Source organism: Talpa europaea (genome assembly GCF_964194135.1).
Source record: "Talpa europaea genome assembly, chromosome: 8".
NCBI classification, from domain to species: Eukaryota; Metazoa; Chordata; class Mammalia; order Eulipotyphla; family Talpidae; genus Talpa; species Talpa europaea.
In genome coordinates, this window is record NC_140075.1 from 1,223,076 (window position 1) to 1,248,848 (window position 25,773).

At 45.8% G+C, this 25,773-nt stretch overlaps 1 protein-coding gene across 1 annotated transcript; it reads right to left on the reverse strand.

The window, feature by feature from the left end:
• Window positions 1-1,643: 1,643 nt before the first annotated feature.
• On the reverse strand, window positions 1,644-25,773 carry LOC311176122 (olfactory receptor 14A16-like; the record flags this gene model as incomplete). Its single annotated transcript, XM_084241443.1, has 3 exons — window positions 1,644-1,700; window positions 3,594-4,108; window positions 25,455-25,773. The coding sequence occupies 3 exons, from the start codon at window positions 25,771-25,773 to the stop codon at window positions 1,644-1,646; spliced, it is 891 nt and encodes a 296-aa protein (XP_084097569.1).

Below are 25,773 nucleotides of genomic sequence, written 5' to 3' on the forward strand. Positions count from 1 at the left end.
AGGGACAGATAATGGCCGCAGACAGGAGGACGCCTGGCGCTTCACCCAACTCTGATGATCCCCGTGGGTGCCGTTTAGGGTTACAGACCCTGTGCCCCAACTGCCCGCTCGTGTGCCCACATGCCCCCCCCACCTCAGCCTTGCAGAGGACACATGCCTACCCCTGGGGGATCCTGCCTCTGGGCACTGTGACCACCGGTGCTCTGGATGCCCTAGACCGCCCGGGGGACGACACCCAGTTCTTCCTGCTCTGCCTATGTGGTAGGGGCAGGCAGTGTCAGCACCGGGTGGGGTGTCCTTTAGGCCTCAGACAGAGGGTCATGGGTGGCTGGAGGGTCTGGGGTGCTGCTCACGTGGGTTGTGGGGGATCCCGCATCCTCATTTAAACTATTCTGGTAGAAACATCTCAGCCAATGAAGGGAATGGTCAGTCCTTCCTGCTCAACCCGGCTGAGAAAGGCTTCTCAGTCCCAGGAGCAGATTCCCCACATTTAAACGCTCCGGACACAGACTCGAGTCTGTCCACCGTGTGGATCCCGGTGTCCAGCACCCGGTGAGGGAAGGGGACATGTGGAAAGTGTGGGCTGGGTGTGAGGAGCTGAAGTGTCGTCATTGGCAGCTCTCAGAAGTCCCAGGAAGCAGCAGGGCAGAGTCCGCCCAGCTTATTAGACGTTAACGCTGAATAATGACATGATCACACCCTGGACTCCGCTGGTCCCGCAGAATGAGCCCATCCCAGGACGGGAACAAACACATCCATGCCGGAGTCATGACGCACCAGCAGCTCGGAGCAGGGTCTGGAGCCTGAATCCACCTGCCCGCGACTCTGCAGGCACTAGTGTGTCCTCCTTAGGGACTGTCCGTGTCAGCCTTGGCCCATGTCTTGACTGGGGTGCTGCTCCCTGTTGTGGTGAGACACACGTGTGTGGATGGAAACTCACCCTTGTCAGGAGTATGGGGTGCACATGGCTTCTCCCAGCGCATGGCCTGTGCTCTCAGTGGTTTCTGAGGCCCAGGAGAGATCTAGTGTGGGTTGGCCACTTGTTTATTACCCTTTGGGTTCCCTGTCCTTGAATTGTGGAGGCAGGAGGGAGTTCACATGGGTGTTCCGTGGAGTGTGAGGGTGGCACCACACACAGAGGGGCAGCAATGGAATCCCAAAACAGACAGCAAAGACATGACAAATGTCAATTATTACCATGACCACACATCACCGCTCTTGGAAGGTCAAATCCTCTTCTCAACAGAGTCTAGAAGCTTCACTCAAAGCCAAGACAGAAAGTGTGTAAAGGCTGTGGCCCGACAATGATGGAGGCCCAGCGGGGAGACACCTGCCTTCAGGGTCGTTCATAGAAAGATGAGCAACTTGGGGGACTTCCCCACACAGATTTTATTCTGAAATATCGATGGTCTCAGTCTAGTCATTAACATGCATGTTATCAGAGAAATATTGTCTGGACTGAGTCTGTTATGATCCTTCAGATGTGTTTGGAGGCACCGTGTCCCGCTGCAGAGAGGACGCGTGAGGGAGGAGCCTCCCCCCAGCTCATGTTCTCTGGATGGGTGAGCAGCCATGAGGGCCCGGCGTTTACAGCACAGAAGCTTCCAGAGAATAAAAATTTACAGATATTGCCGTGCTTCACTTTACATGATGTAGAAAGTGACATGAACTCCGATGTACCAGAAAGTGGAGAAGAAGACCTGGTGCAGGACATCAACAAACAACCTTGTGAACCCCTAAATGTGGACTCCTAAAAATAAACACAAGAGCAACAAGTGTCTTAAAAATTATAAAACTTAATTGACAAAACGTAGTTCTTCAAAAATAGTTCACATTTTTAAAACAAACACGCATTAATGGACTGCAATCAAATCAGAACAACGTATAAATGACCATGAAATAGAGGTTTCAATCATAGACTCCGATTCTTTTTTATTTTTCATTATTTTTATGTGTTTTTACATAATTCTTCATTTTTTGCACAATATATGCTTTCTCATATCAGATGTGGTCCCTGTGAGATCCCAGCACCCTCTCCCCCGCGAGAATCACTGATCACTGCCGTCCCCTGTGCCCATCCCACCTGTTCTGATCCTGCTCCCTCCTGCCCATTGTAGTGTGTCTGAATGATAGTCACCTGTTGGTGTTGATTTTTACTTTATTATAATTACTTTATTTTTCCTGTTCTCTTATTTGAATCCTCTATTTCCTGCTATGAGTGAGATCATCTGGTATTTTTCTTTTTCTGTCTGGCTTATTTCACTGAGCATGATCCATTCCACCCCATCCACGTGCTGTGAATGACACAAGTTTATCTTTTTGATTGCTGAGTTATATTCCATTGTGTGCATAGACCACATCTTCTTGATCCAGTCATCGATGAGGAGGCATCCAATGTGGAGAAACACGAACTCTCCTGCACTGCTGGTGGGAGTGTGAACTGGTCCAACCACTATGGAGAGCTGTGTGGAGATTCCTTACACTGATAAAAATGGAGCTTCCATATGATCCAGCAATCCCACTCCTAGGTACTTACCCAAAGGACAAAAACACATTAATTCAACAGGACGCCTGTACCGCTAGTTTATTGCAGCACTGTTTACAATAGGTAGGCTATGGAAACAACCCAGATTCAGATTGTTTAAGAAACTTCCACCCATCCATGGGAGATTCATTTCAAGTGCAATTCCTACTTAACTTTTGAATAGAATAATGAATTTCTCTTGGAGGATATTGGCCCATTATGAATCCTGAGGGTTGGGAGGCCCCACATTCTGTCTCCCCTCCCCTCCACTCCACAAGGCGGGGTCATCAGTGGAGACACACGCATGGGGCTATGGGTACCCAGTGCCCAGAACTGAGGTCCCGTGACCGTGTACTCCCAAGGACAGACTGCCTTTACAACTGCTGATTTCACATAAATGTTGGAGATGAGTGAGTTCCAGAACATTTTTTCATATACCAGCCATAATATTTAAAAAAAAAAAAACTAGGATTCATATATTGAATGTCACACAGATATGAGTTTTGAAAAATGGCTGCATTATTTTAGGAAATATATTTTTAAAGATTTATTTATTTATTTATACAAGCACTGGGAACAGTCAGAAGTGCGGGAGGGTGAGAGAATTCACTAGAGCCAGAGTGGGGAGCAGACGAGGCTAACTGACGAAATAAACTGCTGAGGGCAGCAGTGGGCACAGCAAGAGAGGTCTGTGAATCATTTTGGACCTTCATCGGTGACCAGAGATCGAACAAGCACTGCAGACTCTGCGGGCAGGTTCGCAACACAGTGCATAACCATTGCACCACATGGGAGGCCCAAGGTATATATTTTTGAAGAATAGAAAAATGTTAAATTTGTCAAAGGTAATCTGTACTGAAATGTCTTATTTACTTTAAAATGGTGATGGTAATAGTTAGAGGGAAAATATAAATAACTGCAGGATTCCTGAATGTAGATGGTGAAATTAATTAAGGAAAACAACGATATCTCACATGCTGGTGTACTGGCCCTTCATCAGTCTCCCTACAGCCGACTTCATGGCTTGGTTCCTCAGACTATATATGAGGGAATTAAAGCTGGGAGTCACCACCGTGTAGAACATAGAAATGACCAGGTCAGACATGGACAGGTTCTCTGAGGTGGGCTTCAGATAAGCAAAGCATCCAGTGGAGATAAACAGCACCACAACCAGCAGGTGGGGAAGGCAGGTGGAGTAGACTTTGGCCTTCCCTTCTGTGGATGGGATCTTCCTGACAGCAAAGAAAATGTGGACATAGGAAATGATGATGAAAATGAAACAGTAGATACCCAAAACCACACTAATGAGAATGGAGACAAGTTTTTTCATCAAATTTCCTGAGCAGGAAATAGCCAATAACTGGGGGATGCCACAGAAGAACTGGTGGACCACATTGGATCCACAGTAGGACAAGGAGAAGGTTCCAGCTGTGTTCATCATAGCATAGAGACTCCCACCCATCCAGGAAACAGCTGTCAGCTGCACACATCTGTCCCTGCTCATGATGACGTCATAGTGCAGGGGGTGACAGATGGCAGCATAGCGGTCAAGGCTCATCACTGTTAAGAGGGTCATCGCTGCACCTGCCAAAAAAGTCATCATGAAGAGCTGAATGACACATCCTGGGAATGAGATGGAGCTGCTGTGCCTCAGAGAGTTGACAATGGACTTGGGGACCGTGGCTGAGAAGAGGCAGAGGTCCGAGAAGGACAGATTCCTCAGGAAGAAGTACATGGGGGTGTGGAGGTGCCGGTCCAGGGTGGTGATGGGGACGATGAGCCCGTTCCCCAGCAGGGCACACAGGTAGACCAGAAAGAAGAGAAGCGGATGCAGGAAGCCCATGGTCCTCAGGGTGGGTAACCCCAGGAGGATGAATTATTTCACGGCAGTGAGATTTGTCACACCTGGAGCCATCATCTGTATAGAAGAGGAAAGAGGAACAAAATCTTAATTCTTCCTATATTGAAAATAGAATGGGTTATCAATACAAGATAATAACTGAATGTATTTTCTACATGATTATTCCTTCCAGTTTTATGGACACTAATATCAGATATGTCTGCTGTTTCATTCAACCCGTTTATTACCACCTCATGTGAATATGTCATTATTACACTCTCCACATAAGTCCTGAAAATTGGTGAAAACTGAAAATTTCATCTGTCCCCTACAAAACATGAACAAATTAGAATCTCGTATTTGTCAAGAAAATCAGCAGAGCTCCCACGCTATGCTCCTTGCCCAAGTTGTGCTGCTCCCCCTCCTGCCCAGGCTCCAGCGTCACTGCCCAGCACACCTCCCAGAAGTTGTCCAGGGCACAGCCCCAGAGGATAGGTGACCCTGCCCAGACCCTCCCCACCCTGGAGAATCTGTCCCTGCTCCTCCAGCAAAGCCCTCTCTGTGGAGGCCCCAAAGTGACGGGTGTGCAGGGAGATGTGGTGTGCGGGTCCCTGTATTATTGCTCCCCAGGACCCGACACTGTCCTGGAACTGAATGATCTGGGCTTCAGGTCCCCGTGTGACGTGTCCTGATGCCTCCTCTTTCAGATTCCTGCCCCTGTGGCCTCACTGCTGCCTCCAGGTCCGTCCCCTCCTCTCCTCATCTCCCTGGCCCCTACTCCCCACATCTGAGGACCCATAGACCACATTTCCCGCAGAGTCTCCTCTTGGGTCACACCCACATGTCCCTCCTGCAGGATGGGCTTGTCCACCCCGAGTCCCTCCCAGCCCTCTGTCCCCCTCAGACTCATGAATGTCTGTGCAGGGCAGAGGCCGCTCCAGGGCTGAGCCGGATTGTCTGGGTGTGTGGCTGTCCCTGCTGGTCCCCGGGCCCCGGGTCCCCCTGGTGTTGGTTTGTTCCTCCCCAGGCCCATGCGTGAGTGGGGACGTCTGGACACGGGGCAGCCCTGCCCACTCTCCTCCCCCCAATCTTATCCTCTCCCCCCTCTACTGGGTGATAGAGGGGCAGGCCCTGGGGATGCAGGATTTTTAGAAGAGTATAGTATTATAAAATAATTGAATCACATCGGTTTGAATATTCCAAAAAATTAATAAATACAAGATAATAAATCAGGATTTTGGTTGTGAAAAATATTGACATCTGCTGAGAGACCTTAACTAAATATTAAAATGGATAAAATAACTTGACACATCTCCTCCAGGCCCTGTTTAAATACTGTGGCTCATTTTGCAATTTTACGGACAATCCCTGAGTACGGAATTGGGTAAAAATCCCAAGTTCACATCCATAAATAGTCACACGTCCCTGCCAGAGCCACGTTCATGTCAGAGCCATGAAGCCATCAACATGTTGCTGCAAAAATTATTGATTTTCTACTTGACTCATTTATGTCATAATGATTGGGACAAAAAGGCACAACGTTCTGAATTTAACAACTAGTTTTATTTTTTTACTTTCTTCTGGAATTATTTTGTTACAATCTAATCCCATTCATCGTTGTGATTTTATTCAGTGCCCAAGACACAGTGAGCGTCCTAAAGCTAAATTCCCAGGTTTGAAGCAATAATCGTCACATCTCCCATATATCAAAACCTATGATGAATATATTAAAAGTCAGTAACTTTGAGCATCATAATTACAAGAGAATGTGTTTTCTCTCACCGAGTCTCACCCAGGCTCACAGGGCAGTGGAACATGACGACTTGGGCCCCATCAGCATTAGTTGTTGTGATTTACAAAGTGAATAGTGTAACTGTGGCACATTCTCTAGTCTAAAATGAAGCTTGATCTGAGAACCCTGAAGTGTGAGAGGATTCTCACCTGCAAACGGCTGGGGCTGGGGCCAGATACCTGCTGTCTGGGGGGGGGGGAGTTCCCGCTGCTGTGTCGAGTCTCTCTCCTGAGGTTGTCCCCATGGAAGGACAGAGGGCGTTCCGGCCTCTCACTCCGTGGTTGGGGCACGTGGGGAGCCGCTGAGCATTCACAGGATGTTGCACCCCGTCCTGTGCTGCCTCATGGACCGAGCAGGACCTCAGGGCTGGGCTATTTGAGCTCTGGAGCTGGTGTCCGCGTGTTGGACAGTGTCCAGATTCCATCCCTCAGGGACCTTCCTCCCGAGGGAAAGTGTGTGTTTAATTGACGGTGTTAATTGGAGCATCCTGCAGTGCGTCTCAGCGAGTAATTATCACACTCGGTGTGTAGAGTGATGTTGTGTTTGGCTCACGCCTCCCTGGACGTGAATAGACAAATCCCCATTTCCAGGTTCCATCTCCCACCTGTCGTGTCCGCCATGGTGGGCACCATCAGTCATAACAGTGCCCTGAGTCCCTGTCTAGACAGCTGGACAGTCACCCGTCACCCACCATGTGCTCTTCCCGGAGAGGCCCTGGGGATGGGTGTGAGATGGATGTGGGAAGTCTGGAGGTGGGAGGGAAGGGACATGGAGAAAGGCAGGAGGGACACAAGGGAGGGGGAGTGGGGTGGAAAGACAATGGACGTCCAGCAGAAGAGAGTGAGCACGGGGTCACCAGCCCTTCGGGAATAGAAACATTATTGGTCTCTGAAATTGTGTATCCTGTGGTTCTTTTCCACCCCAGCACCTGTCCCTGCACTTACATTAGAATTGTCATTTTGATGGGATAATTTGCTTTTAATCTTTAGGAAACAGTATTTTAGGGTTTCCACTCATGTTGTCATATCCTTAGGTTTGCTGCATGACGATGGTGATGTCATACATGGAAACAGGTGTTTATCTGCTAGAGTTTACTCTTCTGTAGGGGGTGGGCAGGACCTGCTTCACTCTGCTGTGTGTGTCTGTCTGCTTCTCCCAGCACCATCTCCCCACTTTCCTGCTCCAGTGCCTGCTCTGGCTCCTCTGTCGTAGAGTCACTGTCCATCCTGATGAGGGTGGGTCCCTGGGCCCTCGTTATGTTCCAATGGCCGGCCTGTTTTTCTCCCATTTCCATGCTGCTTTAACTATTAGAGCTTTATTGTATAGACTTAGGTCTGGAACGTGCTGCCTCCACCATGCTTCCTCATTTTTGTTATGGTTGTTTTGGCTGATTGGAGTTTTTGAGGTTCCATATACATTTGAGCATTTTTTATTATAAAATTTATTTTTATATTCTCCATACAATTGTGACCCTCTTATTTTTACTTACTTATAGTTATTCTTTTTCCTGGTCCCTTATTTAAGTTTTCTAGATTCCTGCTATGAGTGAGACCATCTGGTATTTTCTTTTTTTTTTTTTCTGGCTCATTTCGCTGAGCATAATCCCTTCCAGTGCCATCTATGTTGCTTTAAATTGCATGTGTCTATCTTTTTTGAATGATGACTAATATTCCATGGTGTGTATGTACCACATCTTCTTGATCCAGTCATCTATTTTTGGGCAATTGGGTTGTTTCCAAAGCTTAGCTATTGTAAATAGTGCTGCTATAATCATAGGGGTGGAGGTGCTCTTTGGAATTGATGTTTCTGTGTCCTTTGGGTAAATATCTAGGAGTGGAATTGCTGGATCATATGGAAGCTCTATGTTTAGTAGGTCAAGAAATCTCCATACAACTCTCCATAGTGGTTGGACCAGTTTGCACTCCCACCGGAAGTGCAGGAGTTCCTTTTTCTCCACAACCTTGCCAACATTTCTTGTTGCTCGTTTTTTTTTTTTTTTTTTTTTTTAATATGTGCCATTCTCACTGGTGTGAGATGGTATTTCACTGTAGTTTTGATTTGCATTTTCCTGATTACAAGTGATGTTGAACATCTTTTCATATGCCTGTTGGCCATTTGCATTTCCTATTCAAAGAAGTTTATTTTTAGCTCTTCTGTCAATTTTTTGGCAGGATTATTTTCTTTGTTGTTGTTGAATCTCATCAGCTCTTTGCAGATTTTTTTGATCAATTCTATATCATTAGTGTTGTGTGCAAAAATGTTCTCCCAATCTGTGGGGTTTCTCTTTGTTTTGGTTGTTGTCTCTTTTGCTGTGCGAGAAGTTCTTTAATTTGTTGTACTCCCAGCTGTTTATCTTTGACTTCACTATCACTGCTTTGGGTGATGTGTCTGCAAAGATGTATTTGATGTGCATATCACAATGTGTTTCGCCTATATTTCCTTCTATGCATTTTATGGTTTCAGGTTTTATGTCTAGTTCTTTTATCCATTATGAGTTGATTTTTGTGTATGGTGTGAGGTAGTAGTCAAGCTTCATTCTTTTGCATGTAGCGACCCAGTTTTCCCAGCACCACTTATTGAACAAACTTTCTTTGCTCCAGTGCATATTCTTTGCTCCTTTGTCAAAGATTAGTTGACCATACATCTGTGGGTTTATTTGTGGATTTTCTATTTGATTCCATTGGTCCATGTGTCTGTGCTTGTTTCAATACCATGCAGTTTTGATGATTATGGCTTTGTAGTTTAGTTTGAAATCTGGGAGTGTGATGCTTCCATTCCTTTTTTTTTTTTTTCAGGAGAGCTTTGACTATTCGGGGTTTTTGGTGATTCCTTATGAATTTCATCAAAAAATTGTTCTATTTCCTTGAAGAATGGCATTGAGATTTGTATTGGAATAGCATTGAATCTGTATAATGCTTTTGGTAGGATGGCCATTTGAATAATGTTTATTCTTCCAATCCATGAGCAGGGGATGTCTTTCCATTTTTTTGTGTCTTCTTCTATTTCTTTTAACAGTGTTTTATAGTTTTATTTGTATAGGTCTTTCTCTTGTCTTATTGCTCTGGCTAGGACTTCCAGTATTATGTTGAAAAGCAGTGGTGAGAGTGGATATCCTTGTCTTGTTCCAGATCTTAATGGAAATGCTTTCAGCTTTTCAACATTGAGAATGATACCGGCTGTTGGCTTGTTATATATATAGCCTTTATGATGTTGAGGTATGTTCCTTATATCCAAATAATTTCAAGGGCTTTTATCATGAATGGGTGTTGAACCATGTCGAAAGCTTTCTCAGCATTGATTGATATTATCATATGGATTTATATTTCTTTTTGTTGATGTGTTGGATAATGTTGATTGATTTTCGGATGTTGTCCCATTCTTATGTCCCTGGAATGAATCCTACTTGGTTGTGGTGAATTATCTTACGGATACATTGTTGGATTCTGATAGCTAAAAGTTTATTGAGACTTTTTGCATCAGTGTTCATTAGGGAGATTGGCCTGTTTTTTTCCTTTTTGGTGTTGTCCTTGTTCAGTTTGGGTATTAGTGTAATGTTGGCTTCATAGAAGGTGTTTGGTATTACTCCTTCCTTCTCAATTTTTTGGAAGATTTTGTGAAGGATAGGCACTAATTCATCTCTGAATGTTTGGTATAATTCATTTGTAAATCCATCAGGTCCTGGGCTTTTGTTTTTTGGGAGGTTTTTGATTACCATTTCAATTTTGCTGCTTGTAATTGGTCTGTTTAGGTGTTCTATTTCTTCTTTATCTAGTTTTGGGTGATTGTAGAGTTGTAGGAATTTGTCCATCTCCTCTGGATTGTTGAACTTGTTTCCATATAACTGTTCATAGTAGTTACTGATAATTATTTTTATTTCTGTGGTGTCCATTGTGATTTCTCCTCTTTCATTTATGATCCTATTTATTTGTGCTTTCTCCTTTTTTTTTCCTTTGTGAGCCTGGCTAGGGGTTTGTCTGTTTATTGATTTTTTTCAAAGAACTAGCTGTTGGTTTCATTGATCTTTTGGATTTTTTTTTGTTTGTTTCTATTTCATTTATTTCTACTTTGGTTTTTATTATTTCTTTTCTTCTAGTGTTTTTTTTTTGTTGTTGTTGTTCTTTTCTAGATCTTTGAGCTTTGAGATTAGGTTGTTTCTTTGAGTTCTTTCTTGTTTCTTGATGTGAGCCTCTATTGCTATATATTTTCCTCTTATTACTGTTATTGCTGTATCCCATACATTTAGGAAATTGGTATCCTCCTTGTCATTCAATTCAAATAATTTTTTAATTTCCTCTTTGATCTCCTTGTTAGTCCAGTGGTCTTCAAGTAGTGTTGTTTTAAATCTCCATTAGGCAGGAAAATTCCTTGCCTTCTTTTTATGGTTTATTTCTAGTTTGATGCCTTCATGGTCAGCAAAGATGGTTGGTATGATTTCAATCTTGGTGTATCTGTTGATATTTGTCTTGTGTCCCAGTATGTGATAGATCCTGGAGAATGATCCGTGTGCGCTTGAGAAAAATGTGTACTCCATTTTTTTTGGGGGTTTAGAGTTCTATTGATGTCTGTTAAGCGCAAGCGCTCTAGGTCCTTATTTAGAGCTTTAGTGTCTTTACTTATTTTTTGTCTGGTTGATCTATCCATTGTTGATAGTGGTGGGTTGAAGTCTCCCACTACGTATGTGTTTTCTCTGATGTCTGTTTTCAGAGATGACAATAGTTGTCTGATATATTTTGGTGCTCTTTCGTTTGGTGAATATATGTTTATGAGTGTTATTTCTTCTTGAAGTATTGTCCCCTTGATCATAATGTAGTTACTGTTGGGTTCTCTTTTTATCTTTTTGAATTTGAAGTCTATTTTATCTGATATAAGTATAGCTGTTCCTGCTTTCTTTTTTTGTCCATTTGCTTGTAGGATTGTACTCCATCCTTTAACTTTGAGTCCATTTTTAAATTTGTAGCTAAATGTGTTTCGTGGAGAGAGCAAAACATTGGATATTGTTTCTTTATCCAGACTGCTGCTCTGTGTCTTTTTATTGAAGAGTTTAGTCCATTTACATTTAGAGTTAATATTGATATGTTAGCATCTGTATTTGCATTGTGTTTGTCTTTCATTTGATTTTATTTAATTATTCTTTTAGTAATTTTTTTGGCCTTCTTTCTCTGTTATTTGTCCCTCTGAGGTTCTGGCTTTAGGACACCTTGTAATATTTTTTGGAGTGGGGGTTTAGTTGTAATGAAATTCCAGAGTTTCTGTTTGTCTGGGAAGGTCCTTATTCTTTCTTCATAGAGGAAGGAGAGCTTTGTGGGATAAAGTAGTCATGGTTGATATCTGTTTTCTTGGAGTCTGTTGACTTTGTCCCTCAACTCTCTCCTTGCCCGTAGTGTTTTTTCAGAGAAGTCTGATGTCAGCCTGATTGGTTTTCCTTTGAATGTTATCTATCTGTTTCTTCCCTCTTGTCAGCTTCATTATTTTTTTCCTTGTCCTGGATTCTTGGGAGCTTTACTATTATGTTTCTTGCTGTATTTTTCCTCTCGTCGTTTAAGTTTGGTGTTCTTCTTGCTTCTTGTATATCAATTTTCAGCTTCTTCTTCACATTTAGGAAGTTCTCTTCAATTATCTCCTTGACTATTTTCTCTGTTTCTACATCTCTCACCTCTCCTTCTGGGATTCCTATAACTCTTATATTTCCTTTCCTCATGGAGTCAGATAGTTCCCGAAGTCTTTCTTCGGTATTTTTCCTTCATACTTATCTTTCCTTTTCTGTTTTGGTTCTTTTTATTTCTGTGTCTTCAAGAGTACTTATTCGTTCTTCCATTTCATCTATTCTTCTTTCATTGCTTTTCACAGAATTCTTTAGCTTGTCTGTTAATCCTTTGATCTCCTGCATTCTTTCATTTCCCTGTTTAGTAACTCAATGTCATTCTTCTGATAGTTGATAATTTTTCCCTTATAATTGTTTTACTTTATGAGTTCTGTCTTTTTTTTTAATTATGGCAATTTTAAATTCTCTTTCTGGAAGTTTCAGAAGTTCTTCTAATTTACTGTTTTTGCAATCTAGGGGGTGGTTTTCTTTTTGTGGTATGTTTTTTTCCTGAGGATTTGCTGGGTTGCATGTGGTTCTTCTACTCCCTACAGTCTGTTTTCTAATTTGCCATATGCATTGTGACACTGTGTTGCTGGGACTGGCCGGCATCTTGGGTGAACTTCTCCACTCCCCTATGGCTCTTCCGGGATCCATCTGTCAGTTTCAAGCAGTCTTTACTGAAGAAAGGTCCCTGTTCTAAAATGCCGATGTGGGGACAAACTCTCCTCCATGTCTGGTCTGCCCCGGCGGTAGGTTCCAGCTCTCCCTCAGTGTTTGGACTGCAGGTCAGAAGGAGCCTGGCGTGGGCGAATTTCCCCACTCACCTCTGGCTCATGAGGGAGCCTTCTGCTTGTTTCAGGCAGTCTTTACTGAAGAAAGGTCCCTGTTCTAAAATGCCAGGGACGCACTCCCTGCGTGCCCGGTCTGCCCTGGCAGTGGGTTCCCGCTCCCCCTCTGGGTTTGGACTGCAGGTCAGAAGGAGCCTGGCATGGGCGATCTTCCCCATTCACCTCTGGCTCCTAATGGAGCCTTCTGCTGGTTTCAGGCAGTCTTTACTGAAGAATGTCCCTGATCTACAATGGCGATGTGTGACACACTCCCTTCGTGCCCGGTCTGCCCTGGCGGTGGATTCCCGCTCCCCCTCTGGGCTTGGGAAAACCTCAATGGCTTTGGGGTGCTGTGTCTCCCTTGTGCCCCACTGTCATGGGGATCACACATCCGGAATTTTGTGCCCCAGGTCTCAGTTCCAAAGCCCTCAGGTCTAGGACGCAGGCTATAGCCCAGTTCAGTGTCCAGAGAAATGGCGCCATTTGCTCCCCGCTCCCGTGTCTGGGCGCCTGGTTTCGGATTGCTCAGTGGGGGACATTCAACTCAGTAAGGGCCCCTGCACGTCTCCCCGCAAGCCTAGGTCGCAGGCATGGGGACCTGGGCAGCTGCGATCCGTGTTTGCTTTTCAAGAGTGCTGCTTCTCCGTGCAAGCTTGCTGGCTGGCCTGGGGCTGTGTGCTGGTCTCCAGGAGTCTCTGTTTTCCTCCAATGGCGCCTGGAGCTGTTCGCTCACTCTGCGGCAAATCCTGCAGTGTTCTCCACAGCTCCAGTTCCCGGGGTGTGGTGGCTAAAATAGTTCCTTTCCACTCACAGTCCTGCTTGATGCATAGTTTCTTCTTGTTAGTTGTTTTAGTTTTCTGTTTTGTTTTGTTTTTTCCTCCTTTCTTTTGGTCGGAGAGTGCCGACTTTGTGGGTGGAGAGGGTAAGAATGCCAACAATATTTAACTCTCATTTTTTAAAAAGGGGATTTTATTGTTGGCTAAAATGGTACCCTTAAAATGAATTTTATCCACTGTCAATGAAAGGAAGTCACTGACACAGAACAGACAGGTATTACCATGTCTATCTGTGACCTTTATTGTTTGTGACAGTGTGATTTTCAAGGTAGCAACAATGGAAACAGATGTTCTAGTCTCAACCCATTTGAGCAATGTTGAAATGGAATTGCACACATGCCCCATAAAATGGACATCCTCAACAACATTTCCACCCAAGATGTGAGAACACTCAAGCCTTCCCCATTCATCTTTCATTTTTTACATTGTCACGATCTTCAGAGGAAACCTGGGCTATTTACATGTAGCTCACTTTGAATTTCCACACCATCATGATGCAGCGGGACCATCGGGTGGGTGTCGCCACCGTGAGTCGTATCCTGCCATAGCCATGCTCCTGTAAGATTTGCAGTGAAGTCCCAGCTTGGGCCTGCGGGGTGGGGGGTGGTTATGGGGGGAGTGGGGCCAGCAGGGATTGGGGCAGGAACCTGGTCCTGTAGGACCCAGAAGGGTGGCACCCTCTGTGCTTCCATCTGGGCAGAAGGGGAGACCAGAGGGAGGCGAGATTGAGGAGCATCTTCTGTGGGTGGCTGATGGCAGAGTGGGGGGGCACTGGTCTGGAGGACCCAGAAGAGGGAGGGCTGGATGTGGAAAACTGCCAGGTGCTGGCAGGTTGTGTTGTGGGCACGGAGGAGCAGAGGTCCTGGTTCACTTCTGAGCAGCCCACTGGGTCAGAACCCGCACTGTGAAGGGGGGCCAGGAGATCCACCAGCACATGAAGCTGTGCTCTGAGTTCTCTGAGCGGAGGACTCAATGGAACAAAGGTAAAAATGCACCTAGATCTACCCCGGAGCTCGCCCTGCAGCTGTGGCCACCACACCCGGGTCCCGCTGGAGCTGGTCGCTGCCTGGGACAGAAGCTGCACAGACTCTCTGAGCACCTTCACCCTCCCTGTGGCTGGAAGCCCCACCCTGGGTGTGTGACAAATGCACCCTCTCCTCAATGCCCATGAAGGATGAGCGCCCGCCTGGCAGCATCATTCGAGGAGGCCCCTGACTGCTGAGAGAGAGGCTGGTGGGGCTGCCCCAGCACCTCCCCCCAGCAGGCGCCAGGGCTGCGCCTCTGACTGTACCGAGTAGGGGAGAGAGAGGAGCCAACAGGCCAGAGCCCAGAGACCACCCACTCTGACAAAATGGAAAGTTCTATGCTCATTAGGGAGGCCCAGGGGCAGTGAAGATAGTTTTTTCCCTTAATATCTGAGCCTCCGTTTCCTTATCTGCAAAGGAAAGTATCCCTTCGACTTGAGAGGCAGACATGACCCCTTAACATGTTGTTGCTGAGCGCCTACTGTCTGCTGGACAAGGACACGGGCTGAGCCAAGCCCACAGCTCAGAGCACCCACAGGAGCAATCGGGGCACAGGGAACCTCAAAAGACCCACAAGAATTGTGACAGGGAGCTTGAGATGCCACAGCCTTCCCTAGAAGGGACACCTGACATGCTCCTGGCCAAGGGGGCGACAAGCAGGGCTGCTGCGGAATGATCCTTGATACGGACTCGGTCAGGTGAATGGGGAAGCCGGAGAGAAGGAGGTTGTCAGAGAGGGGCCATGGGCCTGAGGCAGCAGGAGCAGATGGCAAGACTCTCTTAAGCTTGTCTGGAGGCTTGGACTTTAGCCTGAGCATGGACAGTGGGAGCCACTGAAGATATTTTTGAGGCTGTAAATAAATAACGTGACAAACAGGTTGTGTTCTGAAGGCAGCAAGGACCAAGGGAAGGACTGCTGACAGCCCTCGGGAAACATTTGGTTCCTCCCTTCCTCTCCCCAGGGAGGCAAAGATAGGGGGACGTGAAACAACCCACTGAAGACAGCAGCGATGTGCCCTTGCTCACCAGGTACAAATTCAGACCCCAGGGCCAGCTTCAGAAAGGACCATCCACGGATCAGTGGGTCTGACCCTGCCTTATCCATTGGTGGGTGACCAGCCCACAATCGAGGATTGTGGATTTTACAGACACACGTGACCAGAGACGTGGCTCTAACTTAATTATCAACTTCATGTTTTCCAGTTTCACGTTTTGAATTTCCTGACTTAATTCCTCTCCTTGATTCCTTTATAAAGCATGCAAGTAAGTCACTTAAGTGCAATATTTTCTCAGGTGGCACTATGAAGCAGATGACAACGTGACGATCTTACTGAGGGTTCCATCAGCAGAAAGGTGGAAGAATATCCTAATATTATATGATCAATAACTGGTCATCTATTATATGATAAAATGCCTTTGCCTTTCAATCTGAAATATTCCTTCTTCATCCGGAGAACAGACCTACTTTGTCTTTTTAGAATTTATAGAAAATAACACCTACATTTTTTTATTAACACTCTGTTTGATGAATGTTCCATAATTGGGAAAAGGTAACATGCTTAGATGGGGCATCCTATTTGTACACAATTTACAGATTCAGTGCAATTTCGATGAAACTTTAAATGGTGTTCTTCAACAAAATGGAACCAATACTGTTCAAATTCATATGGAATCACAAAACCTCAAGTAGCGAAAGATCTCCTGACTAAAAGAGAGGGATAATGGAGGCCTGAGACTCCCAGGCAGCTGACAACATGACAAAGCTATTCTCATAAAAACTGTGTTGTGAAAAAAACAGACAGAGACCAATGGAATCAAATTTAAGCTCAGAAATAAAACCACCCATATATGGTGAACTAACCTATGACAGAGGAGCAAAGAATATACATTGGAAAAAAAATAGCCTCTTCCATAAATGGTTCTGGGGAAACTGGATTGCAACATGCAAAAGAATGGAACTAGACCACTACCTCACACCACACACAAATCAACTCCAGTGGAAGAAAGACTTGCATGTGAACCTGGCACCACAGAATACACAGAACAGAACATAGGCCAACACTCAATGACACGATCCTCAGAAACGTCTTTGAGGAGTTGTCTCCAGAAGCAAGGAAACCAGGGAGAATGTAGATAGATGGGGCTACAGCAAGCGACAGTCATCAACACAGAGACACCCGCTGCATGAGGGAAAATATCAGCACACCACACCGCAGAACAGCTAAGGGACTGATATCAAAGATCTATAAAGAGCTTACACGACTCAACAAAAACAAAAAACCTGTCAAAAAATGCCAGAAGTAAAAAGACACTTTGCCAAAGAAGAAATGCAAATGGCCAACAGGCACAGAAAAGATGTTCAACATCACTGATATCAGGGAAACGCAAATCAAAACCACAATGAGCTGCCACCTCACTCCACTGAGAAGGCTCCACATTGAAAAAGAGAAATTGGAAACAACAAATGCTGGAGAAGTGGGGGAGAAAAAGGAGCCTCTGACACCACCGGTGGGCGAGCAAACTGGTCCAGCCACTATGGGCAGCTGTGTGGAGGGTCCTCTGAACACTGAAAATGGGTCTACACATGATCCGTTGTTCCACTCCTAGGAATCCACCAAAGGGACAAAAAAAAAAACAAAACAGGAAACCCAAACTGCTGTGTTCATTGCAGCCCTATTTATAATAGCCGTGACATGGAAACAACTAATGCCAGAAAACGGATGAATGGATCAACACGCTGTGGTACAGGTACACCACGGAATATTGCTCAGCAATCAAAAAAGACACTTTCATGCCACTGGTGGCGATACAGATGGAGCTGCAAGGGATGATGCTAGCCACAATAAGGCAAGAGAAAGATAAAAATCAGGTGGTTTCACTTACATGAAAAATAGAGAAACTGAACAAAAGGTAGAGAAAAAAACAACACTAGCAGGCTGACCAAGACTTGAGGCACCCAGCGGGGATGGGGAGGGAGTGGGGTGAACAGAGGGGAGGGAAGAGCACAAGGGATTATGGTAATGGAACACGGGGCCTATTTTGTGGGAGCACTATGGGGACCACCCCTGAGGGGAGACACCAATAACTAAAAAATGAACAATGATGCAAGAAAAGAAAAGAAAAAAAAAAGAGAGATGGTCTTTAAGGACAGGGAAGACCCTAAGACAATATAAATAAATAAATGCTCTAAAGGGGGTCTCACCTGAGCACTGCTGCAGGCACTGCCGAGGCATCCCCTCATCAGTTGTTCTAGATCTCAAGGAATTGTCTCTGGCCTGTGCAGCAAGTAAGCCTGCTGTGTGTGAATAATTAGAAAAATTCTATTTTTATTTTTGAATATGTATTTATTTATACAAGAACTGGGGTACAAGCCAGAGGTGCGGGGGTGAGAGGAGTCACCAGAGACAGAGTGGGGAGCAGAACTGGTGGATGGATAGAGATCCAGGGCTGAGGGGGGCAGCGGGGAGAAGGGGAGGTCTGCAGCCCCCTGAGGGCTGCCCCTGACCCGCGGGGGTGGACTCAATCTGCAGCGGCTGGCCAGAGCTGGGGATCTCCATCTGCACCCCCCATGCCCCACAGGACACCCATGAATATGACCTGAAATGGTCCCCAGTTCTCACCGGGAAGCTGAGCATGATCTGAGCTGTAGGAGAGATGGCTCTGCCATGGGGATGATGATGGCGAGACCTCGCTCAGGGCAGCGACCTCCTGCCCCAGGACCGTGCGGGGGCTCCTGAACCCAGCTCCCCCTGCGCGGGCAGCAGTTGCCGGCCACGTGCCAGTGCCCCCCGGCCCCCACCCCCTGCCAGGGCCTCTCAACCTGCTGGCTTTCAGCAGAGGCAGCGCCGCTCAATGCCCCGCCCCGCCCGGAATCCTGGATATCCAGTTGCTGCATCCCCAGGACTACCCAAAACCTCTGAGCACGCCCTGGCCCTGGCCACACTCGCCAGGGGCTAGAGGGTCACCTGCACCCTCCGTTCGCACTAACACTCCCAGAAGCAGCCTGGGCCAGGGCGAGGTCCCTTGTCAGGGAGCCTACCCCAATCTACCCACAGGCAGTGACCATGCCCACAGCCAGGAAATGCAAATAGGCCCCTCGCAGTCACCTCAACCCATTTAAGCCCCGGACAACCCGCATCCCTGATGGGGAAAAGCCTGCACCTGCCCCAGCTGACCTGAGAAACCCCAGGCTCAGCCCCCAGGTGAGCCAGGCCTCACCCACCCACTGTGAAGGCACAAAAGTGACAATTTCAGAACCGTGGGTAGGGGCCGCCAGAAACCCCCTAGGTCATCTACTCCCTGTCTTCTCAGTATGTGCTTCACAACGTGTCATTACTCCTCAGATACGTCTCAACACTCCTTACTGCAGTATTTCTCCTCAGAATTTTCTCCACAGAGGCCTGGCTTCTCGCCAGAATCTGCTTCCAAGGGTGTCACTCCTCAGATATTTCTCCTCAACACTCCTTACTGCAGTATTACTCCTCAGATTTTCTCTTCAGAGGCCTGTCTTCTCCTCAGAATCTGCTTCCCAACGTGTCATTTATCATCAGATATTTCTCCTCTACACTCCTAACTACAGTATTTCTCTTCAGTTTTTTTCTCCTCAGAGGCCTGTTCTCCACAGAATCTGCTTCCAAGGGGGTCATTTCTCCTCAGATATTTCTCCTCAGCAGTCCTTACTACAGTATTTCTCCTCATATTTTCTCTTCAGAGGCCTGTCTTCTCCTCAGAATGTGCATCCCAATGTGTCAATTCTCAACAGATATTCCTCAACACTCCTTACTGCAGTATTTCTCCTCACTTTTTTATCTTCAGAGGCTGGTCTTCTCCTCAGTTTGTGCTTCGCAACATGTCATTTCTCACCTGATATTTCTCCTCAACACTCCTTACTGCAGTATTTCTCCTCACTTTTTTCTCCTCAGAGGCCTGCCTTCTCCTCAGTTTGTGCTTCACAACATGCCATTACTTCTCATACACTTCTCCTCAATAATCCTTACTGCAGAATTTCTCCTCAGATTTTTCTCCACTAGGCCTGTCTTCTCGTCAGAATCTGATTCCAAGGGGTGTCATTTCTCCTCAGATATTTCTCCTCAACACTCCTTACTGCAGTATTCCACCTCAGATTTTCCCCTCAGAGGCCTGTGTTCTCTTCAGAATCTGCTTCCCAATGTGTCATTTATCATCAGATATTTCTCCTCTACACTCCTAACTACAGTATTTCTCCTCAGATTTTTCTCCTCAGAGGCCTGCCTTCTCCTCAGAATCTGCTTCCAACGGTGTTATTTCTCCTCAGATATTTCTCCTCAACACTCCTTACTGCAGTATTACTCCTCAGATTTTCTCTTCAGAGGTCTGTCTTCTCCTCAGAAGCTGCTTCCCAAAGTGTAATTTATCATCAGATATTTTTCCTCTACACTCCTAACTACAGTATTTCTCTTCAGTTTTTTTTCTCCTCAGAGGCCTGTCTTCTCCACAGAATCTGCTTCCAAGGGGGTCATTTCTCCTCAGATATTTCTCCTCAACACTCCTTACTGCAGTATTCCTCCTCAGATTTTCTCCTCAGAGACCTGTCTTCTCTTCAGAATCTGCTTCCCAACATGTCATTTCTTCTCAGATATTTCTCCTCAAGAGTCCTTACTACAGTATTTCTCCTCAGATTTTCACTTCAGAGGCCTGTCTTCTCCTCAGAATCTGCTTCCCAGGGAGTCATTTATGGTCAGATATTTCTCTTCTGCACTCCTACTAAAGTATTTCTCCTCACTTTTATCTCCTCAGAGGCCTGTGTTCTCTGTGCTTCACAACATGTCATTACTCCTCAGATACTTCTTCTCAGCACTCATTACTGCCATATTTCTCCTCAGATTTTTCTCCACTAGGCCTGTCTTCACATCAGAATCTGATTCCAAGTGTGACATTTCTCATCAGAAATTTCTCCTCAACAAGAATTATTGCAGTATTTCTCCTCAGATTTTCTCCTCAGAGGCCTGTCTTCTCCTCAGAATTTGCTTCCCAACGTGTCATTTATCATCAGATATTTCTCCTCTGCACTCCTACTAAAATATTTCTCCTCACCTTTTTCTCCTCAGAGGCCTGTGTTCTCACTAGGTGCTTCACATGTGTCATTACTCCTCAGATACTTCTTCTCAGCACTCATTACTGCCGTATTTCTCCTCAGATTTTTCTCCACTAGGCCTGTCTTCTTGTCAGAATCTGATTCCATGGGTGTCATTTTGCCTCAGATATTTCTCCTCAACAAGAATTTCTGTAGTATTTCTCCTCAAATTTTTTCTCCTCAGAAGCCTGTCTTCTTCTCAGAACCTGATTCCCAAAGTGTCATTTCTCCTCAGATACTTCTCCTCAACACCGCTTACTGGAGTATTTCTCCTCAGATTTTTCTCCTCAGAGTCCTGTCTTCTCCTCAGAATTTGCTTCCCAACGTGTCATTTCTCCTCAGATATTTCTCCTCTACACTCCTAACTACAGTATTTCTCCTCAACTTTTTCTCCTCAGAGGCCTGTGTTCTCACTCTATGCTTCCCAACGTGTCATTTCTCACCTGATATTTCTCCTCAACATTCCTTACTGCAGTATTTCTCCTCAGACTTTCTCCTCAGAGGCCTGTCTTCTCCTCAGAATCTTCTTCTCAATGTGTCATTTCTCCTTAGATATTTCTCCTCATCAAGACTTACTGCAATATTTCTCCTCAGTTTTTTTTTTTTCCTCAGAGTCTTGTCTTCTCCTCAGTATGTGCTTCCCAATGTGTTGTTTCTCCTTAGATACTTCTCCTCAACATGCCTTTGTACCGTATTTCTTCTCAGATTTTTCTCCTCAGAGGCATTTTTTCTCTCAGAATCTGCTTCCTTGGATGTCAGTTCTCCACAGATATTGCTCCTCAACACACCTTACTACAGTATTTCTCCTCAGATTTTTCTCCACAGAGGCCTGTCTTCTCCTCAGAATCTGCTTGCCAAGGTGTCATTTCTCATCAGATATTCCTCTTCAACACTCCTTACTGGAGTATTTCTCCTCAGTTTTTTCTCCTCATAGGCCTGTCTTCTACTCAGAATATGCATCCTAGGGTGTCATTTCTCAACAGATATTCCTAATTCATTGCCTTTGCAAAAAGAAATAGAGGACACAATAGAATGAAAATCCTGTATTCCAAGTCAACTGTCACAGATCGATATAAATCTAGTGTCCTGCCAAACAGAACACGTTCATTTTCTGTCTTATCCTAGAAATGAAAACCTGATTATTTCAGCAGATGTTCCATCATTGACAGGAAAGATGGTGGTGTCAAAATTTATACAGATTCTTTTGTGGTAGTTCAACAGTGGTTTTACTTCTGGGTAAACCTGTAAACTGTACAAGATCAGAAGTTTCATAAATGAAAAGGGTGCTAAGGCTCAAGGAAAAGGAAGAGAAAAAAAAAAAAAAGAACAACTGGGAATAGTGAGAGGCATCAAGGAAAAAAAGAATGCCAAAAATATTTAACTCCCGTTTTTTTAAAAATGAATTTTATTTTTGGCTAAAAAGGTCCCCTTGAAATGAATTTTATCCACTGTCATTGAAAGAAAGTCACTGACACAGAGCAGACAGGTATTGCCATGTCTATCGTTGACCTTTATTGTTTCTGACATGGTGACTTTCAAGGCAGCGACAACTGATGTTCTAGTCTCAACCCAATTGAGCAATGTTGAAATGGAATTGCTCACAGGCCCCACAAAATGGACATCCTCACCAACATTTCCACCCCAGACGTGAGGACACTCGAGCCTTCCCCATTCATCTTACAATTTTTACATTGTCACCATCTTCGGAGGAAATGTGGGCAATTTACCTCTATCTCACTTTGAATTTCCACACTGTCATGATGCATCGGGACCATCGGGTGGGTGTCGCCACCGTGAGTCCCGTCCTCTCCCATCCAGGCTCCCGTAAGATGGAGTGAAGTCCCGGCCTGGGCCTTCAGGTGGGAGAAGGATGGTTAAGGAGGGAGTGGGGCCGACAGGGTGGGGGTAGGAACCTGGTCCTGTAAGACGCAGCAGGGCGGCATGCTCTGTGCTTCCATCTGGGCAGAAGGGGAGCCCACAGAAGGGGGAGAGTGAGTAGCATCTCCTGTGGGCGGCTGATGGCAGAGTAGGGGGCACCAGTCGGGAGGACCCCAGGAAGGGAGGGCTGGATGTGGAAAACCGCCAGGCGCTGGCAGGTTGTGTTGTGGGCATGGAGCACAGAGGTCCGGGTTCACTTCTGAGCAGCCCACTGGGTCAGAAACCACAATGTGGGGGGGGGGCAGGAGGCCCACCAGCATGTGAAGATGTGCTCTGTGTGCTCTGAGCGAGGGCCCAATGGAACAAGGTAAAAATGCACTGCACTCCACCCCGGAGCTCGCCCTGCAGCTGTGTCCACCATACCCGGGTCCCACTGGAGATGGTCACCGTCTGGGACAGAAGCTGCACAGAGTCTCTGAGCCCCTGCACCCTCCCTGTGGCCGGAAGCCCCGCCCTGGATTGCGGCAACTGCACCCTCTCCTCACTGCCTAAAAGGGATGAGCGCACGCCTGGCAGCGTCATTCCAGGAGGCTCCTGACTGCTGAGAGAGGCAGGTGGGGCTGCCCCAGCACCTCCCCCCAGCAGGCGCCAGGGCCGCGCCTCTGCCAGCACCTAGTAGGGGAGAGAGAGGACCCGACAGGTCAGAGCCCAGAGACCACCTGCTCTGACAAAATGGAAGGTTTTATGCTGATAAGGCAGGCCTGGGGGCATGGAAGATAGTTTTTTCCTCTAATACCTGAACCTCCATTTCCTTATCTGTACAAAGGAAAGTATCCCTTCGACTTGAGAGGCAGACACGACCCTTTCACCTGTAGTTGCTGAGCGCCTACTGTCTGCTGGACAAGGACACGGGCTTAGCCGAGCCCACAGCTCAGAGCACCCTCAGGAGCAATCAAGGGCATAGGGAACCCCAATAGACCCACAAGAATTGTGACAGGGTGCTTGAGACGCCACAGCCTTCCCTGGAAGGGACACTTGACATGCTCCTGGCCAAGGGGGTGACCAGCAGGGCTGCTGAGGAATGCACCTTGATACGGACTCGGTCAGGTGAATGGGGAAGCCGGAGAGAAGGAGGTTGTCAGAGAGGGGCCGTGGCCTTAGACAGCAGGAGCAGATGGCAAGACTCTCTTAAGCTTGTCTGGAGGCTTGGACTCTATCCTGAGCACAGACAGTGGGAGCCACTGAAGATATATATATATATTTATAGAAAATGAGATGAATTTTAATTCCATTTTATTTTTTTCTTGGTGAATATGATTTTTTCCTAAATAATAAATTTTATTTTATATTCCCCATACAATTGCAACCCCCCCCATTCTGACCCCAATCCCTCCCCTCCCGCCCCCTACCCCCAAAAAAGTGTCTCTGATTCATAGTTTTTTGTTGATTTTGATTTTCACTTTCTTATGTTCTTTTTTATGGTCCCTTATTTAAGTTTTCTAGATTCCTGCTATGAGTGAGACTATCCGGTATTTTTATTTTTCTTTCTGGCTTATTTCACTGAGCATGATCCCTTCCAGCGCCATCCATGTTGCTGCAAATTGCATGTGTTTATCTTTTTTGAATGCTGAGTAATATTCCATGGTGTATATGTACCACCTCTTCTTGATCCAGGCATCTATTTTTGGTAATTTGGGTTGTTTCCAAAGCTTAGCTATTGTAAACAGTGCTGATATAAACATAGGGGTGCAGGTGTTCTGTGGAATTGATGTTTCTGTGTCCTTTGGGTAAATACCTAGGAGTGGAATTGCTGGATCATATGGAAGCTCTATGTTTAGTAGGTCCAGAAATATCCACACAGCTCTCCATAGTGGTTGGACCAGTTTGCACTCCCACCAGCAGTGCAGGAGAGTTCCTTTTTCTTCACATCCTCGCCAACATTTGTTGTTGCTAGTTTTTTTAATATGTGCCATTCTCACTGGTGTGAGATGGTATCTCATGGTAGTTTTGATTTGCATTTCCCTGATTACAAGTGATGTTGAACATTTTTTCATATGCCTGTTGGCCATTTGCATTTCTTCTCACTGAAGATATTTTTGAGGCTGTAAATAAATGACGTGACAAACAGGTTGTCTTGTGAGGGCAGCGAGGACCGAGGGAAGGACTACAGACAGTCCTCGGGAAACATCTGGTTCCTCCCTTTCCTCTCCTCAGGGAGGCAAAGATAGGAGGACATGAATCAAACCACCCAAGACAGCAGCAAGCTACACATTCAGACCCCAGGCCTAGCTTCAGAAAGGACCATCCACGGATCAGTGGGTCTGGCCCTGCCTTGTCCAGTGGCAGGTGACCAGCCCGCAATCAAGGATTGCGGATTTTACAGACACACGTGATGAGAGACGTGGCTCTAACTTCATTATCAACTTCATGTTTTCCAGTTTCACGTTTTGAATTTCCTGACTTAATTCCTCTCCTTGATTCCTTTATAAAGCATGCAAGTAAGTCACTTAAGTGCAATATTTTCTCTGGTGGCACCATGAAGCAGATGACAAAGTGACAATATTACTGAGGGTTCCATCAGCAGAAAGTTGGATTAATATCCTAATATTATATGATCAATAAGTGGTCATAATTCTATGATAAAATGCCATTGCCTTTCCATCTGAAACATTCTTTCTTCATCTCTACAGTACATACCTATTTTGTCTGTTTTAGATATCATAGAATATAACACCTTTTTAGAAATTACAGAAAATAACACCTACATTTTTTATTAGCAATCTGTTTTATGAATGTTCCATAATTGGAAAAAAAGAAACAAACCTAGACATGACTTCCTATTTGTATGCAATTTACAGATTCAATGCAATTCCAATACAAATCACAATGGTGTTCTTTAATAAAATGGAACCAATAGGGCTCAAATTCTTATGGGATCACAGCAACCTCTAGTAGGGAAAGTTCTTTTGATTAAAAGGGTGGAGATGGCAGCATAGCGATCAAAGCTCATCACCGTGAGCAGGTACAGCTCTGTACCTACAGATATAATCATCATGAAGACCTGGAGGACACAGCCTAAGAAGGAGATGGAGCTGCTGTGCCTCAGAGAGTTGGCAATGGACTTGGGGACCGTGGCTGAGATGAGGCAGAGGTCCATGAAGGACAGACTCCTCAGGAAGAAGTACATGGGGGTGTGGAGGTGCCGGTCCAGGGTGGTGATGAGGACGATGAGCCCGTTCCCCAGCAGGGCACACAGGTAGACCAGGGAGAAGAGAAGCGGGTGCAGGAAGCACATAGTCCCCTGGGTGGGGAACCCAAGGAGGACGAATTCTGTCACAGCTGAGAGATTGGTCAT